This window comes from Alligator sinensis, unplaced genomic scaffold, assembly GCF_000455745.1.
Source record: "Alligator sinensis unplaced genomic scaffold, ASM45574v1 scaffold566_1, whole genome shotgun sequence".
Lineage (NCBI taxonomy): Eukaryota > Metazoa > Chordata > Crocodylia > Alligatoridae > Alligator > Alligator sinensis.
The window spans coordinates 984,563-1,004,099 of record NW_005842017.1 but is presented as its reverse complement, the minus strand read 5'-3'; the positions used below and the strand labels follow the sequence as shown (position 1 = coordinate 1,004,099).

General features: G+C 40.7%; 1 protein-coding gene across 8 annotated transcripts in view; it reads right to left on the bottom strand.

The window, feature by feature from the left end:
• Nucleotides 1-19,537, bottom strand: part of PCNT (pericentrin) — a 130,930-nt gene that overhangs the window by 96,233 nt on the left and 15,160 nt on the right. For 6 of the 8 annotated variants that reach the window (XR_003093684.1, XM_025202192.1, XM_025202194.1 and 3 more), the window contains exons 2-8: nt 15,774-15,989; nt 14,059-14,109; nt 7,869-8,018; nt 4,991-5,155; nt 1,770-4,286; nt 1,587-1,679; nt 1,196-1,372 (exon numbers count right to left, since the gene is read on the bottom strand). Coding sequence is in view for 7 of the 8 variants with exons in the window: in XM_025202192.1 (XP_025057977.1) it covers nt 1,196-1,372; nt 1,587-1,679; nt 1,770-4,286; nt 4,991-5,155; nt 7,869-8,018; nt 14,059-14,109; nt 15,774-15,989 (3,369 nt within the window). In the remaining variant the exon portion in view is untranslated. The remainder of the gene's footprint in view (nt 1-1,195; nt 1,373-1,586; nt 1,680-1,769; nt 4,287-4,990; nt 5,156-7,868; nt 8,019-14,058; nt 14,110-15,773; nt 15,990-19,537) is intronic. The other 2 variants (XM_025202198.1, XM_025202195.1) reach the window with 2 other exon arrangements.

The following is a 19,537-nucleotide window of genomic DNA, read 5'->3' as shown; positions in this document are numbered from 1 at the left end:
AGGAGAGAAATGGCATACTAGACAATTTTTTTGCAAAAAAATACAATTGTCATAAGCACTGCTAAAGATTTCCAATTAACTTTCAAATGCGTCCAAAAACATCATACTTCAACACCTGCCAGAGGCTATATATTTAGTATCAGATGTGAAGGAATATCACATCTGAAGGAATAACTGGCATCTGAAGTGTTGAAACAGAACCAGAAATATAAAGCATTGATTTAAGATTATACTGCTAAGAGATGCAGTACTGAAACAATTATCAGAAGCTGGCAGCAAGTTTTATGTTGGGTTAAATAACATACAAACAAAAAAATGTAAACTCAAAATTTAGGGCATCTATACGTGAGCACTGAGGCCACAGATGCATTGGAAATCCAGCAGCACAATTGATCGAGTCTTCTGGACCACAGCAATTGCCACACTCCTGTATCAGTGTCCCTGTGCTAAAAATGGCAGCAGCGGTGCTTGAACTAAAGCTCATTGAACACGCTTTAGTTCAAGTGCCCCTGCTGCCATTTTCAAGTGCAGGGACACTGATACAGGAGATGCGGTGGTGCTTAAATTAGAGCAGCTCTCAGAGCCACTCTAATTAAAGCACCACCCTCCACCTCCAGAGCACGTGTAAAAGTGCCCCTAGAGATTAAACTAACAATTAGATTTCTGGAATGAATGTTTAAAAATGGATTAAATATTTAGAAGAAAAGGAATTTAAATTTATGTAACACGCTTATCTTTAAGTATATAAGCAGTCCCACAGGCTTTAATGTGTAAATTCAAGTAACATTATATCTGACCTCTGACCAATGAGGACTATGTAAAAATCAAACTGATGGCTTCCTTTAGTAGAATTCTGAACAAATCTAACATCCATTTTTTTTTAACACAAATCTCTTCATCAGAAACAGATTACAAAAGAATTTGTTTCTTACTTTTCGCCTCTCCCTCCATTCTTAGTCAATACTGCACATACTTACTTGAAAATAAGCAAGCTTCCTTTCACAAATTGAAATGCCAATTACCTTTAGGATCACTGATTGCTGAGGACAGTATGTTGAGGACACTGGAACCCTCACATATAAATTATAGCTGGTGTCCTCCAATGCAGTATTCTCTACTAATACTTCAAATGTAGTGTTTGAGATCTCCAAAGAGTGGGGGGGTTTTGTGAAAGTACGCCCATTTTCAAACATACCTGTGACTGGAGCTGAGCATGCTGAATTTCTACTTGATGTCCAGCTTCCATTTGTTGCTGAAGTTCATCCAATACTTGTTGCTGTTCCTCAGATAACATAGCCCGTAGCTCTTTCATTTCACTATCATGTTTAGCAATAAGTTCAGCAATTTCACGATCATGTTCCCGTTCATGAACCTGCAGACAATTCAGTATAGAATTTTTACAGAGACACACTTTTAATAATTTTGCCCCCCCACTACTAACAAGCTATTAAGACAGAATTCTCCAAAAACCAAAGCTGTTGTTCTTGCAAAATCTTAAATGGATTTTCCATCTCAGGATTTCTTTTGTTTTGACAAAGAACAACTGGACATGCAGCACTCTAAAATAAGTTTGATTACAGCTATACCTTTTTAATTAATGCAATTTGCTCTTTTCGTTCTTCCTCCAATTTCTGCTGCTTTTCCACTTTCTCTCTTATTTCTGCATATAACTTTTCTATCTGAAAAGAGGTATGAAATCTTTTGAAATGACCACTCCCAAAGCATTTAGAAACACAGATCCTTTAAGTCAGTATCAGAGAGTAACATACCTCTTTCTGATGTGCCAGACTCAGATTTGTTGTTTCAGAAAAATGCTGAGACTCTATTTTACTAATTTCCATTTCATAGTGTTTCTTCATCTCAGACTGCACCTCCTGAATGGCCTGTTCAGACTTCTGCAAAGCCTCCTGCAGGCAAGTTTCCCGGTCCAAATGGCAATTTTTCAAATATGCCATTTCATCAGTCAGGTTTTTCTCTTTCTGAATGTATTCTGTATTTTTTGCCTCTACTTCAGCATTAAGTCGTTGAATTTCCAGTTTAGTGGATATTAATTTCTCTTCATACTCCAATCTTTCACAGTCTTGTGCTTTTTCAAGGTTTCTAATTTTCATATTAAGTTTACATACATTTGTTTCAAGATTCTCTAGGTTATTAGCACTCTCTTCCAAAGCCTTTTCTGCTTTTATTAGCTCCTGTCCTACAGCAAACAATCTTTCTTCTAAGATAGTTTTTTCCTTAAGCAAGTCTGTTAAACTTTGTTCTTTATGATTGATTTCAGATTTTAGAGTGTCCTGCTCTTTCAGTAATGTCTCTTCTAGTATGGCTTTTTGACCAAGCAGTTCAGCAATTGTCTGGTTTTTGGCCTTCTGGGCATCAAGTTGGATTTGCATCTGATCCCTCTGGTGTTGCAAAACAGCAAGCTGCCGTCCAAAAAGGGACTGTACTTCACTTGTCACAGAATCAGAGGCTGTTTTCTGTTCTTGAACTTCTTTCACCAATTGTTCCTGAGCTCTCAATTGCATTATTAATGTTTCTTTTTCCTGTTTGAGGTCTTCTACCATTTCCTGCCAGGTAAGTGACTTTGAAGCCTGTGTTACAAACTCTAATTCTTCCACACAAACTATTATATCTCTGTCTTCCCTCTGTTTTTCTAGAAAGTTTAATTTGTTTTCAAGTTCTTTTTCCTTCTTTGTTTTTTCATCAAGTTCTTTTTCACAGCAAAGCCGCACTTCATGCTCCTTCTCCAGTTCTAAGTGTGTAAAAGAAAGATCCATTTTTGTTTTTTCCCATTTTTCAATGGCTTCCTGAGTTTCCTGATGGGATCTGTTCAATGCCAACTCTTTTTCACGGAGCTGCTTAATTAGCTCAACACATCTCTCTATTAACCGAGTTTTCTCTTCATCCTTTTCCTCATTGCCATCGCCTACTTTGTCTTGTGGCAAAGAGCTGTCTGACAAAAATGAAGCAAAAGTCTTAGCCTCTAGCTCAGCGTCCTCAGAAGTCGCTTGTAATAAGTTATAAGAACACATTTGTTTGTCAGGGCCAAATGATAATGTATCTGCTCTAGAGTTCACATTGGGTTCTGAGAAGTTGTTGCTATCCAGTTCAAATCTACTCTCTTCAATTTCAAAAAGTTCAGAGTCATTAGATACAACTGAATGCTCCTGTCTCTCAGTAGAAACAAGATATTTAGCCAATATATCTTCATCCCCAGTGAAAGATCCTAATTCTGCCATATGTTCTTCAGAGAGGTTATCAGCTTCATAGCTTTCATTGTCCTTTCTGGCTTTGAACTTTTCTAGATTTTTCTTAAAGTTTTCTAATTCATTTTTAAAAGCACCTACTTGTAGGCCATGTGGAAATTCTAGTTCTTCAGGGACTAACTGTATTTCACCTTCATATTGGGATAGTTTACTCTGCACCTTTTCAAGCTCTGCTTTCTGTGATTGTGACACCTCCTGTAACAACTTTTCTTCCTGCTCCAACTTCTTTAACTTCATACTGTAGATGGTTCTTTCTTCATCATGCTTCTGCCTTAAGTTTGTGTTGGTTTCTGTCTCTAAAAGCAGCTTTTCTTTTAATTCCTGGATGAGGGAGTTGAGTTTGTAGATCTCTTCATTCAAGTGCTCCTTTTCTTGTTTACATTCATATGCTTCCTTAATCTGTTCATCTGCATTACTAAGCTGTAATTTGAGGTCATCTATCAAATCCTTATACCTCAGCTCAATTTCAGATCTCTCTCTCTGAAAATCCAACATTTGATTTTTTAATTTTTTGCTCAAATTGTCTCTCTGACTGTCAGACTCATGCAGTTGATTATTTAAATCAATAATTACAGAATTTAACTTCTGAATATCTGCATCAGTGTTCATAGCAGAGAGTTCTCTTTTTATCTGCTCAAGTTCATTTTTATATTTTGAATTAATTTCTTCTTCACATACCTCTTTTAATCTTAAAATCTCTTTTCTGTGACTCTCTTCCAGATCTGCTCTCAATTCTTGTAACTGCCTACAAATATCATTGTTGTGATTCATGTTCAGTTCTTTAACATATTCTTTTTCTTTCATCTTGGCTGAAGCCATTTCATTTTTTAACTCTGTTATTTCTGTGTCCCGCAGTGAAAGTGTATTTTTTAACATAGATAAACTAGCCTTTTCTGATGTCACAGTATCTTGCAGCCTTTTAATAGTTTCTTCTTTTTCTTCTATATTTTTGTGCAGTTGCTGTACTGTGCTTTTCAGATTCTCTTCCATCTGAGCAAGCAAATTCTCTTTATCTTTGGTATTCTTAAAAACAAAATATTAATTACACGTGAACACAGCTCAAATTTGCTATACCTTTTTATTTGTAATATTCCATAAGAAACAAAATATACCCTGAAGTCTAGACATGAAAGATCCTTTTGTGTACATAAACAAAAAAGCTTGCCATGATGAATGGAAGGACCTACACCACTGATTTATGGTGCGTTTAAAGAAAAAAACGTCTGTTTTTTGTAAAAAAAAAGTCAGCTCCGTAGTACTATGATTAATGTGGATTAATAATCATTAAGTTAAATTCACTTTTAAAAATAGATTTCTCTTTCCTTTGGAAGGAAACCCCCCCCGGTGTCATCCCTATCCAAAGTCAATATTGCTTGGGTACCTTAACCATAGGTCTTAAAATGTGCATCATTATTCTTTGGTATTTAGATTTCTTAAATTTTAACTATAACTGGTATTTCCTGCTTATAATTCATGTTTCTGGGATAATTACAATATCATTTCTATTTTTTTATTTTTATTAATCTATTTATTTTTATCCTAAACAAATTAGATATACTCAACACTTTATTGAAATGTCAGTGTAAGTGTTCATTAGCAATTTCTCTTCCAAAAAAAACCCCCAAAATACATGCTAAGTAATATGCCAGGGTAAGGTCACATGACAAGGATACATACTTAAGAACACAGAGTTAATCATTGTAACTGGCATTTTTAAATATTTTTACCTTTTGAGAAGACTCCAACTCTACTTCCAGGTCATGTGCTTTTTGATGAAGTATCTGCAGATGTTCACTTTGTTCTTTGAGTCTGTTCTGAAACACAGCCATCTGCTGCTGGGCTTGTGCCAATTCATTTTTGCCAGGAATTTTATTTTTCAGCAGCAAATCAGCCTACATATACAAATTTATTTGTATTGAGAATGTAATTTGTATGAGGGTAACTCATAGGATGCCCTTCTTGTATGTGTATAAAATATATAACGTATGCACATGCACACTGCATCATTTTAGCCTTGTAGGATCAAGCTACCTGAAAATTCTTATCGACTTTTAAGTTTGAAAAAAATGTTCCGAAAGAACCTACATAGTTATTGTGCTTGGCATTGTACATGCGGAACAAAGACTGTCACAGTCACAAAGGTTATGTACAGACATTCAAAAAGCCCAAGACAGAATTGATCTAAGTTATGTGGTTTTCTGTAAGTGATACAGTTTAGATCAGTAGTGAACAGAACACACATTCACCCTTTGATGGTGCGGGAGGAGGGGCAAATCTTAGACTAGGTTCCACCATTTTTAAACAAGTCTATGTATGCCAAACTTCTGCTACGGGCATAGAATGGTTTGTAATCACATATACTGGTAAAAGTGTAATGTCTGTACCTGGCCAAAGTAACTACATTATTGTGAAGTTTTTCAGGGTCAGAGGGGGAAGAGTAACATACATTGACAAGGATTTTTGTCACTGATAAAGCCACTTATTAAGACTTCTGCTAAAAAGTGAGGCAAGGACAAAAATTGAGAGAATTATTAGGTTTGCCAGTTATCAAACCTAACAACATCCTCAAATAAAACAACCTGCATTACATTATTAACCTTTGTGTAATGCATACATTTCAAAGGACTGCTTGTTATCCACCACCACTAGCTTAGAAAACCAAGCCCCATCATTAGTTATTATGTAGTTAATACAGAGAGTAGCTCACACAACAAAAAGAACTAGAGGTACACTGAAAGAGGTTCTCTTGGCCAATACCAATAGCCGATTATTCGCCAGGCATATCAGCTGATACCAATCCGACAGCCGATTTACAGGAACACAGCCCAGCAGCGTGCAGAGAAGCTCCCTACAGGTAAGTCTGTGGAGGGGAAGGGGCGTGCAGAGTGCAGATCAAGGCCCCCACAGTAAGGAAGGGAGTGGGGCAGGGGCGAAGGGTGCTGCCCAGCCAGGGCAGTAAATGGGATACCAGGGCAGGTAGCAGGAAGGAGCTGTGGGCAGCTCATCCAGGGGATCAGAGTCCCAGTGCTTAAAAATGGCAGTGGTGACACTTGAACTAAAGCTCATTAAATGAGCTTTAGTTCAAGTGCTGCCACCACCATTTTTAAGCACAGGGATGCTTTTAGAAGTGGAGCTGAGAGGGGCGAGGGCGGAGGCAGGCTGTCTACTGTGGTCTCAGGGCTCTCCGCCCCACTGCCTTTTACCCTGGGAGCTGTATGCTGGCCATGCCACATCCCCTGCCTGTCCAACAGCAGGAGGCACAACTGGCTGACCCCAATGCCACCGGGTGAGCAGGGGATGCACAGCCAGTTCACAGCTCCCATGGCAAAAAGCAATAGGGCAGACAGCCCCAAGGCCACAGCAGACAGCCCCGAGCCCACAGTGGACAGCCCACCTCTACCTTCGCCCTGCACACAGATCTGGAGGAACACATCCCCCATTTTTCCCCTTGGGGCACATGCAGCGGTGCCCCCCTCAGACTGCCTACGGTTCTGTTCCACTCCCCACCCCAGCCCTGGGGTCCCATTCACCACTCTGGCTGGGCAGCACCCCTAGCCCCACTCCCTCCCTCACTGTGGGGGCCTCGATCTGGATGTGGACCCCCCACCACATCCCTTCCCCTCCACAGACTTACCTGCAGGGCGCTGCTCTGCACACTGCCAGGCTGCATTCCTGGCCATGTGCAGCTGCACACATGCATGCGTCATCCAGGGGCCCTGGCCAAAAGGCATATTGCGTTTATCAGTACATTACTGGCTACACCAGCCAAAAAAGCCAATAGCCAATGATCTTAATTTCCCTTTTATTGGTGCCAATCCAATATGGCACGGATATATCAGTACACCTCTAAAAAAGAATAATTTCCAGAATTCAAGTTCATGCAAATCAAAATTCTGTTTCTTAGGCGTGAAGAATGTATTCCAATTCTCCCTCGGGCTAAAACCCTAATTCCAACAACCACCACACACATATTCCTTTTGCCTCTTCCCTCGCTACACCTATTTTTCTAGACGTTTAATACCTGCCAGAATAAGGTCTTTATAAACTTGACAGGAAAAGTGGCATGAATACTCTGGTTTATCCAGAAAGTCTCCTAGAATTTGGACAGGGGTACACAGAAACCATATAAGGCCCAAGTTTATAGATATGATGGTGAGAAAGGGAGAGGGGATAATAATATGCAGCATACCCGGTCATAAACCTTTGAAGTGCTATTCATTTGTATATCTCAAGCCACTTAATAATATTGGGTAAAAGTTCTTTCTATTTCATTAATAGGAAATAGGGGCACATAACAATAAAATGGTTTCCTGAGTGCTACACAGCACGGAAATGGCAAATATATGAAAGTATGCAGAAATTCTGCCTTTCAGTCTAGTCCCCAGAACTGAAGCATGCTTATTCCTCTGCACTACAATAAATTCATTAAAAATAAACTATTAATTTAGGTTTGGCTTAGGACATCTGGAAAAAAAATCAAATTTAAACTCTGAAAGAAGTAAATGAGACTCCTGTTTACAGTTAAGAGTCATTTGCTCGGATGAAGAATTACCGATATCACTCCTGGTTTATGTTCAAAACCTTCTTTGCCCCATGCTTGCCTACCTCAAGCAACTGAAGCTGTAAACCATGGATCTGATCCGTTAGGAGTGATGTCTCTTCCTGAATGTCATCCTGATTCTGCTGTGCCTGTTGAAGGTTACTTGTTAGCCGAGTTATTATTTTGTTCCGTTCCTGAACAGCAGTCTCTAGCTCCTGCATGAAACATTAATACATATTCTAAATTAAACCTATCTGATAGTAAGCTAATCAACTTTCATTAAAAATAAAATAATTGACATTTGTTTTATGTAAAGTATCTAGGAACTCACTCCACAAGAATGGTCACATTTCTGTTAGAAGTCCAAGGAATACCATTCCTAGCAAATGCAAATTTCAATGAAGGAAAAAATGGGTAATGCAACTGGACTAACCCTACCCTTTCCCCAAAACTACCCCATACTCCACTCCCCACAGGGTCTAATATATGTTGAAAACTCGCTCCAAGAGAACAAGGAACAGAAAATGATCCCAATAAACAAAAATGTCACAAAGAAAAAGATGGTTCTATCACATTTGAGCCTTTGCATAAGAATGTATCTGTTCCATGAAGTTAATGTACAGCCAACCACTTCCAGCAATGTTGAACATTCAACAGAAGGCAGGGTAGAGAGTCATGTTATAGACTAACTAAATTAAAGGTATATAAGCTTTTAGAGCCTGAGCTTACTTCATCAAATGCTTAGAAAAGACATGCACAGCACAGTCTATCAGACTACAGACATCACGTTGGTCCTGGGATAAACCGTTTTATCCTGACACAAAGTGCAATTATTCAAACACCCATGTCTATTGTTCCAAGATAAATCCTAAAAAGGTTCACAGGATATGAAGTACAGTCCTAACATTTTATGCTGGAACATCACAAAGTGAATCTGAGGATTGGATTGTATCACTAAATCAATGGCAGAAAAGCAGCAGTGCATTCAGCTGCTCAGTAACCCCCCATTAAAAGGGCTATTTATGTACATGCCAATACTGGGATATTTCTGTCCCAGGACAAACACAAGCACAACTTATCCAGGGCTGAATGCAACTCCTGTTCCTAGGTACAGAGAGAGTGATCTGAATACAAAAGATAGGAAGAAATGGTGGGGGTACGGGAGGAGGGGAAGTGCTAGGAGAGGTGCTGGGAGAGGGACAAAGGTACCATTCAAGAAACATTTATTTTTTTAAGGTATGAAATGTGTAGATACACAAAATTTATCTACAAAACATATGACACTGTTTTTATTAACCTTGTTATGACATTTATTACAGAAAAGTTCATTATACCCTATCATTATATTCAATTCTTGTTTAAAAATATAAAAGGTAGTACAGTTGCACAACCTCACTTCTGTGGGAGAGCTTTTCCTCCAAAATACAGTTGCAATTTTCTAAACTCTAGTTGATTTATATGTCTTGCTAAACTAGCCTAAAGACTGAAACTTTAGTTCTTCTCAGTTTTTAAAAAAGTTTGCTCCTATAACACTCTAATTTTCAATTTGTCAAATCTCTTTAAATTAAGAGCAGAGTTGATTCAAAATTCTTTTGTCAAAAATTTCCAACAAAATAACACCAGTTTCTTTGACATCTCAACATTTTGAAAACATGCCAATTCTAACATTATTTTTGTTAAAGTTATTTTATTTTTACATTATTTAATGTTATCTCAATAATGAACAGTCTTTTCCTGCCTGCAGACTGGAATGAGCCAGATCAAGTCCAAGGCAGGCCAGCACTAGAACTTGGCCATCATCACTGTATAAGACGTATAAGTATAAGGCAGTATAAGGCAACTGGATCCAGCCCACAGAGCTGGGGTTTTAGGAGCACTCACCACTGCCACTTGTCCCCACCATAGCATGGGACAAGCTCCCCATCACGGAAGCCCCAGTTCTGCAGGTGGAATCCAGCAGTTCCACAGGCCAGGTCTGACCCGGGGGCCATAGGCTGCTCACCCCTACTCTAATACATCATGTAATATGTCAGTAGTAGCACACGAGGTTGGGAAAAAAATGCAATTCCAAAACAAAAATAGGTTGAATTAGGAAAGCACCGATGACGACTTTTTTGACTGATACTGATAGCTGATTATTAGCCAGCCACATCGGTCGATACCGATCTGATAGCCAATATGCAGCCTGGCAGCTTGGAGAGCAGCGTCTGGCCAATAAGTCTAGGGTTGGGAAGGGATTTGGGAGGGTGGGGAGCAAATGGAAGCCCCTACATTGAGGGAGGGAATGGGGCAGGGGCAAGCGCTGCCCAGCCAGGGTAGTGAATGTGACCCCGGAAGCAGGGCGGAGCTGTGGGCAGCTCATCCAAGGGATGCAAGGGAGGCGGGGCAGAAGAGACATGGCTCCGCACCACTGTGTGCACCACCAGGAGAGGCACAGGGGCCACGTACCCCTCATAACCCCCTTCCCAGCGCTGCTGACACCCATCCCCACCCACCCTGAGCACAGCCCTGGCCTAGCCTCCATTGGGAAGAAGCTGGCGCAGCCCCAGGCCCAGAGTCCGCAGTGGGCAGCCCACCCTTGCCCCGGGCACAAATCTGGGGGGGGGCACATGCCCCCCATGCCTGCACAGGGGATGTGCACAGTGGCAGGGAGCCACGCCCCCTCCCCACCCCTGGACAGGTCACCCAGTGCTCTATTCCACTCCTGGGGTCACATTCACTGCCCTGGCTGGACAACGCCTGCCTCAACCCCACTTTCTCCCTCACTGTGGGGGCCTTGATCTGCCCCCCACCCCCCCTTCCTTCCATAGACTTACCAGCCAGATGCTGCTCTCCAAGCTGCCCAGCTGCATTCCTGGCCATATGCATGCTGCAGCTACATGCATGCACCCAGCATTTAATCAGTGACATTATCAACTACACTGGCTAAAAAAAGCCAATTGCCAATAATGTTGATTTGCCTTTTAATCGGTGCCAATCCAATATGGACGGTTATATTGGTATACCTCTAGCTTGAATTCTTACGTTTTAAAATTCTGTTTCATAGGAAGTTTTGAAAAATGTTTATTTTCATTCGAAATGGGAACAAATCCAGATTTTAAAATGTCAGCATTTCTTGTGAACTGAAAATTCTGAGTTTCAACTAGCTGTCCCTTTAGGAGCTCCAATAACTGCTGCAGTCTGATGAACCCAAATTATTTAACCCTAATGTTAGAAAGGTTTCAATGAATACTTTAAGATGTTGTAAAAAAATATACTGTTACTTGATTCAATATTTAAACTATTCTAAATTATCTTACTTATTATATTACAGTTACTTTGCTTGATGAATCACTGAAATCTTACTTAAAGTACATATATTTCCATGTAAGTTAGCATGCATTTTCATTAGTGAAGCTTCAGACTTATGAAGACAAAAGGGACACCTGAATTTTTTTTTAATGAAGATTTTGCAAAAATTGTATGTTTTAGGATATGAGGGTGGGCCAGATCCATCTGTGAAGAGGTTCGATCTAGGCCACAGAATTCCACCAGGAATGGGAGAAGAAACAAAATTAGAATGTAGCTGTACTGTGACACAATCCCTCTGCAGCACTCCCTACTGCTGCAGAGTCTGCTGCTCTGCCATGTCTACGCTTACCCCTGTTGCAGACAGTTTGGGATCAGCAGTTGGGGTAAGCACAAGCAGCTGGCTGCTCCTGGTAGAAGGAGGTAGGAAGAGGAGGAGTTTGTGGCCTGCTGGTAAGGCGGGTGGGAAGGGTAGGGGGCTGGGTTGCAGAGGGTGGCCCACATTGGAGAAAAGGTCTATATGCACATGTAAACATTACCTGGATCAGCAGTTGGCAAACTTTCGACAAAGGCTACAAATTTCCAAAGGAATGAACCGCATATTACCATGCCCAGACGAAGCTGAGCTGGAAGAAGGGAGCTGGGAGAAGATTGGGGAGCTGGGGGAGCTGGGGCTGGGCAGGGTTCCTCCCCCACATGGGCAGGCACCATGCTTCAGCACAGGGTCAAGGGCCAGCCATACAGATGCTCTGGCTGGCCACCAGAGCATCTCTGTGGAGGAACAAGCCTCCGGTTGCCATGCTTTTTCCCCCCGGAGTATTTTTTGATACCTGGATCTCCAGGTATCAAATTTTGAGCCCACACTGAAAATTTGCTGAGCAGGGAACATTTTTTTGTTCCCAGCATGCATCCTGCAGCATCTCAAAGGAGTCCGAGGTGCTGCAAGAGGCACGTTCACACTCATCTGGACCAGCCCAGAAAAACCAAGAAGAGGTCAGAGGTGGAGTAAGCCTTTTATGAAACACAGTACTGAGCTATGGAATTTAGTGAAATTACTGGGGTTCACCATACCTCTGTATGTAGCATCTACAAGAAATACCCTTAAATGAATGTCAACTAATTTTATGAACAGTACCTGAAATGAGTAGACCCACTACACTGGGCAAGTTGTTCTTGAAGCTCATCTACCTCTGTATTAAGTCTTTCAATTGCTTCTGGTTTATTCACAAGTCTATTTTCCAGCTCTGAAATTTTCGCCTGCTGCACTTGGACATCAAGCTGACCATGGTCCATAGTAGAATACATTACATCTTTCTTCATTAAAAAAAGTGTTCAGTCACACAATGCCATTTTTACTATATACCAGATACAGATATAATCTGATCATAAAATTAAATTTTGCAGACATCCTGTCAAGCATATATTTTCTTATACAGGCAGTCCTGGACTTACCATGTTTCGAGTTACATTTCACACTTACAACGTTTATAACTTGACACCCTGTTTCAACTTTCTGACATCAATTTCAACTTTACAATGCTTGCTCTGATGCCACACCACGCTACACCAGCAAACAAGTTTGCTGTGTTGCTCATCTCCCTGGAGAACATCTGTCCAAACTTCCTTGGACACTTTCTTTAAGAAAGCAGACAAGACTCCAGAAAAACCTGCAGCCAAGACTCCTGAAAAAAGACTCCAGCCAAGAGCCCTTCAAGAAGTCCAACTGAGAGCCTTTCAAAAAGTCCAGCAAAATCACCTCAAAGAAGTCCTTCCAAAACAATATGATTGTTATTTACAATATAAATACATTAATGTAGCTATATTACTCATCTATAATTGATTGAGTACAAAATTCTGGGGTATTTTTGGTGAAAATAGGGTATCGGGCCTTGGTTCAGGAACCAATCCCGCATTTATAACATTGTTTCTTATGAGAAAATTAGTTACCACGTTTCGACTTAAGACACAGTTTTCAGGAACCAATTGTGTCATAAGTCCAAGGACTGCCTGTACCTCATTCTTTGGGCTTATTTTGTTTAATATTACTTCCAACAAACACAACCATGACTGTTTTGCTTTTAAAACTTACAAATAAATGAAAAAGAAAACAAACACACACACTTTGAAATGTTGTCATGATGCTTAAACTGTATTTAATTTAATAGACCAAATTAAGATATCGGTATAAACAATGTGATTATACACCTTTCATCTGATGCCACAGTCCCATGCTTAATCTGAGATTGTAAATCTAATTTCCAATAGCAAGTTTTAAAAGAAAACTGGAATTATATTACCATAAATAAAGTAATGATATTTGTACACGCTGAATTTTCCCCAGACAACAAGGGGCATTCAGGAATACTATTTAATTTAAAATTAGCAAGCATAGATATAAACAACAATCAGCTACAAATACATTCTTAATGTACTGAAAGGAAAACAAATAACCTATGTTCAAATAGCCTTTAAAAAAATAGTGCAGGTCACCAACTTGCTGCAGTTCGCTTCTGATCTTTGTAAAGAGGAATTTGACAGTATCATAACTGTTATGAACTGTCTTGGACAATTGTGGTATCTCACTGGAATGCTCAGGTAAGAGGTAGGTTTTTAGAGATTGCTGCATTTTAAAAGAGAAGTCTTCTTTGAATTCTTATGGGTAACAAACAAGTAGAAAAATATAATCACCCTTTCAACTGACAACATTTATCCAGTCTCACATATGCAAACTCTGTAGTTCCAACAAAATTATTGGTTTCAACTACCAACTTGATTAACAATGCTGAGAGAATACGGGCTATCGACATTGGCATAATTTTAATTATTTTATTTTATTATAAACAGCGTGTTATAACAAGTCCTTAATGATTGTTATTTACACCATTTTAAAATACACTGTAAACCATAACGCTCCTTTCCCATTCATGTAAGACCACAAACAGCAGCACTTATTTACTAAACACCTACTTCAACAGCATGATTGTCCAATACGTCTGGATCAGGAAGGTCAGAATCACCCTAACAAAAACGAATTGACAACCTAAAAGTCTTGTAGGTTTTAAAAGCATGAAAAAACAGTTTTTGATGAGTCTTCACAAATTTGTTCAATATATGGCACAGGATACTAGGCAAAACAAACCTATGGTCTGACCCAGTAAATGACAATTCTCATGTTTTTATAATAAAGTTACATAACCTAATAACTCTCCTGCTGCAGAGTGGCTAGCAAAATGATGGTTAAATCTGTACACTTAAGTCTTAAAAGATTCATTTGCAGAAATACAGACTGAAAAAGGGTCTTCAGTTCTGTAATGAATTCTGTATTTCTGATGGGAAGATTTAACAAAACATGGTGCTCCACAGGACATTGACCTCTGTCTATACTCGCAGCAAAATTCACTGTTTAGGACAGAAACACCAAAGCAAACTTTGTTTCTGATCCTGTACACCATTTCCCCAGAGCAGCTGTGGAATTTCTGTTCTCTCAAGGTCCTCCAATGCCAATTCTACTTGCCTTAAAGGAGTATTTTAATGGAAATTGTTTAGCAAGAGATAAATACTACAGAAAGCCCTGCTACAACTGACATTAAAGCAGCAAAACACTGGAAGAACTGTTCAGAATTCTGTCTAGCAATTTCACAGAGCCTCAGCTAGGTTATAACTGTACTCAGGGTCAATGACAAATTTGTATCCAGGATGTTGTAAGACCAAATCCACATGCAGGTGATGTCTTTATTACTTTAGTTTTCAACAATATAGTTCTGAAGCAATGAGACTGCTATTAAGTAAGATTGTAATATTGTTTTTACCCGACAGTAAAAGTTCCAACAGCTGTTTTCCTCTGAAGAAAGCTCCAGCCTAACCATAATGGTTAGTTAGCCAAGCTATCATACCTACAATATCTTTGTCAAAAGATCTTGAAAGGCACAGTAGCACATGGCAGACTCTGTAATCATGTCACTCAACACTCCCCGTTCCTATGGGGAGCAACTCTATTTAACTAAGTGGTGGGCGAGATGATGTCCGCTACTTGCTGATGAAAGATCATCCTCTACCTCTTCCAGAGAGCTACAAGTAACTATCTGAGGCTATTTGTTGGAAAAAAAGGAGGAGAGGAAATTCCATGATGCCTGATCCTATGCTGAGATTGGTATACCAGTACTATATTTGTAATCTGAAATGAGGAAGCCATCCCTCTGGACCTGGGTTCAAACAAACAAGTACATTTATTAGGAGATGCCTGCAAGAATCACACACCTGTCAAATGGCAAGCAAAGCAATTTAAAGGTTTAACTTGCACACATGAAAGACCACAAACAAAAATTTGCAAGCAAAGAGGCACCTGCTTTTTTTTTTTTTTTTTTTTTTTTAAATACTAGACATAGCTCTTGGCAGCAGACTAAACTCCAGTATATACCACATAATTAAGAGCCTTGGATGAACTCCATTTTGACAAAAAAAAAAAAAAAAAAGAAAGAAAAGAAAAACTATTTATACAAATATTAATCACTATACTATTTACCACTAGCAAGGACACCAGTTTACCTGTCTCTTTCAGCTAGCAGCTACTTAAAGGAGCTAGAAATAGGAAATCCAATCCTTATGTTAGTCAATCAAACAAATATAATCTGTCAGTTGCAGACAGGTTTAAATTAAATGCAGGGGCTTTTAAGAAGATTTACCTTAGCTTCAAAGCTTGCCTCTGATACGTCAGGGTCTTCAGTCTGACTCTCCATACTCATACCAAGGTCTGAGAGAAAATCAGAGACCTGGGCCACTAACGTGCACTCTTCCTTTGGAATGTCATGCGTGTGGATAGACGAACCCTTCCTCTTCGCCGCCTTCTTCTGCGACTGCGTGTTCTCACTTTTTGTTTTTCGTTGTCTGAAGTGAGCAAGCTGCGCAGAAAAGATTGCAAGAGGTAGAGGGAGAGGTAAGTGAGGAAAAGGTAACAGGACCACAATATTAACACACTCATGGATGACAGAAAATATCTTGATTTGAGCAAACATTCACATCTGAAGATAACCTGATTTATCTTTCTACTTCCTGAACATTCAGTTTCTAACTAGGAAGCAGCACAACTAAACAAAAAGTGCCACCATTCTTTTCAATATAAGAGATTTTCCTAATACTTTCCTAAGTGACAAAGCATGCTGTACAGAAAATCCAGAATTACAGCCTAAAAAGTTAATAAGAGACTGAGTCGTCGTCTGTATACTAGAACCCTTAAAAACTGAGCAGCTTCATAGCTTTTTCTGCCAGTCCTGCAAAAAGAATCATAACCTCTTGGAAAAATATCTTAAAGTATCTTAGCCTCAGGAAGTGCAAAGAATAGAATTAACAAAGGTGAGTCTTCCTGCCACTTCCCTACCACCCCCCAAAAAGAGAATATATAGCAAAACTTCCTAGCCAGAAAGCAGACTGTGGTACATAAATAGAAATTTAATTAAGCCAGGTCATTTTAATTTCTTCTGTTGAAGAATCAGATGCTCTACTTTATCAGACTATCACTGCTCTACAAAACACCAGGGACTTCCAAATCATGTCACACTTTGAAAGCTACTACCCATCTCCCCTCAGTACCTTAAACAGCTTAGAGGATTATAGTATTTTAAACGCCAGTACTGTATTTAGGCAGTGTTTCCAACCAACATCTTCCTCACATCATAAGAATAGACATCCTTCCAAGACGAAAAATCTTTTCACCAAGGTTACAGCCATAGATTAACTACCATTTGGATAAAATATTTTATCATCAGGTGAAAGATATGGTCACAATGATAAAAGGGCATAGAAATCTGTGAACACAGAACTACTGCATGCAATCTACACAGCAATCAATACCACTAAAATTAGCTTGTTTTTGCTGTAAAAGGATTGTATCAAAGACAATAACGTTGTGTCTTCACTTATTTTGAAGTGTATTTACCTTTAAGAGTGATTACTTATTTTTCATGTCCCTGGCTATTCTGTGTAAGGACAAATATGTAACTGCATAACTGTGTATTTGTCCTATACCAAACAACCCCTTTAGAGTGTTTATCAATGTCTTTTTGCAAAAGGGACAGGTATACTTAACAGGGCTGTGCGAAACAGCACCGTTTCATTTCGACTTCTGTTTTGTTGTTTCAAAGCAACAGTGTTTTGTTTTGCTGTCAAAACACAGTTCCTTTCATCTAAACGGTTTTGCTGTTTTGATGCTGTTTCAACATTTTGCCCATAGCTCTAATGGGGAATCATGAAAATGCCTATAACTTTATCATTTCTTGCCTGATTCAGATTAAAATTTCAGGGATGGTAGCCCCTTCCAAGAGCATGAATTCTGCTAAGTTTCAAGGAGACAGGTGCAGGGGTTTCTGGAAAACTGCACCTCAAACTGTTCAAAGCAAAACTTATCACTTGCTAGAAGCAGCAGCCTGCTGTCATCCCACGCGCAGATCTGGGCACAGGATGACAGCATGCTGTCATCCTGCACACAGATCCAGGGGCCTGCACCCCCCAGGAGGAGTCTGACACAGCCCCACAACCATCCCGGGAGGCACAGGCCCCCAGATCTGTGCACAGGGTTTCAGCAGGCTGCTGCTGCTGGCTGGGAAAACAGCCCAGAACCCCCACCATCACCAGCTGGCAGCGGCAGTCTGCTTTCATCCTGCATCATCCAGGGGCCTGTGCCCCCCAGATAGAGCTGGGAGAAGTAATCAGAGAGGTAGGAGAAAGATTGGGGAGTTAGGGAATCCAACCGAAAACTGGAAGAATGTTTAGGGACCTGAACATTCCCTCAGCTCCTGGTTCAATTCCCCAGTCACCTGTTCAATTCCCCAGCTCTCTGACTGCTTCCCCCAGCTCTTCCCGGGGGCGTGGGCCCCTAATCTGCACGCAGGTTGGGGGCCCGCACCCCTTGGGAAGAGCTGAGGAAATGATCAGAGAGCTAGGGAATCAAACAGGGAGCTAGATGACAATATCAGTGCAGTCCTTCCCCCCTCTTTCCCCTCCCTAAGTTTCTGTTTAGCTGCAAGCAAGCCCAGCTGTGAAACACAAAACATTCTGAAAGTTTCTAAATGTTTCAAGTGCCCTCATTTCATTTTGAAACTGTTTCAAAACCTTTTGTTTCGTTTCAATTTCACTGTTTCAAGCTTGTAACATATTGAAACAGTTTTGAAATGAAACACCCAGCAAAATTTCGCATAGCCCTAGTAGACACTAGGAGTGTTTTTGATTCAGGGTTGGATTCGGCCCGAATCGGGGCCAGTGATTCAATTTGTTGATTTGGATCACTGTCCCAATTCAATTGAGCCAAATCCGAATCTGAAGATGTGATGCTGACTCAGAGAATCAGCGATTCGGCCATAGACACAGCTTTAAATGCTTTTTCTACATACGTCAACATACCGGGTGCGGCTCATGAATGCTGCAATGGTGGGTCAGATGAAGCATCCCACAGGAGTGCAGGCCCTCCCTCCCCACCCATGCGCTTGGCGGCAAATCCGGAAGTGGACCAGAACTACTTCTGGTCCACTTCTGGGTCCACCGCCGAGTGCACTGCGGACCCCCGCCCCACACCTCCCCGGCTTGGTGATCAAGCTGCAGGGGGACCCTGGGTGCCCCCCCAGATCCAGGAAGCACCAGTCGCTGAGCCAGGGGGGAGGGAGAGGGGCCTGCGCTCTCCCCAGTAGACCCAGAAGTGGACCAGAAGTGGTTCTGCTGCTGAGAGTGTTTGGGAGACCTCCATGCTCCTGTGGGACACTCCATCTGCCCCACCATTTCAGCATTCAAGGGCCACCTGGTACCTTGAGGTATGTAGAAAAAACAATTAAAGCTGTGTCTATGTCCAAATCGGCAAATCTTTCCGAATCTCTCCAAACTGATTCAGAGGGTTCCGTTTCAATTCAAAGAGATTAAAGGGTCTCTTGATTCTATTCCAATTCGGAGATTCGGGCACCGATTCAGGCCGAATCAAATCATTGACTGAAGCTTCGTTCAGCCCTACTAGACACCTCCCCCTTCTTGATGCAGTTATTCACTAAGATTAGGCAGATTTTTTTTTTTGTGAAGCCTAAAAATGTCATAGTTAAAACTAAACATTAGAGGTGCACTGATATATCAGCCCATATTGGATCAGCACCAATAAAAGGAAAATTGGCATTATCAGCAATCATCTTTTTTTGGCCAGTGCAGCTGATAATGTCACGGATAAATGCTGCGTGCAGCCACAGAATGCATGTGGCCAGAAATGCAGCCAGGTAGCTTGGAGAGCAGCATCCAGTTGGTAAGTCTGTGATGGAGGAAAGCGGCGCGGGGGAAGCAGATTAAGGCCCTGTAGCAGGACATTAAGAAGCCTGCTACTCTCAGAGTAGAGGCACAAACCCAGGTGCCGGTTGCCGGGACAACCGGTTAAGGAGGGAATTGGCCGCACCCACGCCTGGTCAGCTGACTGGAAGGGGCC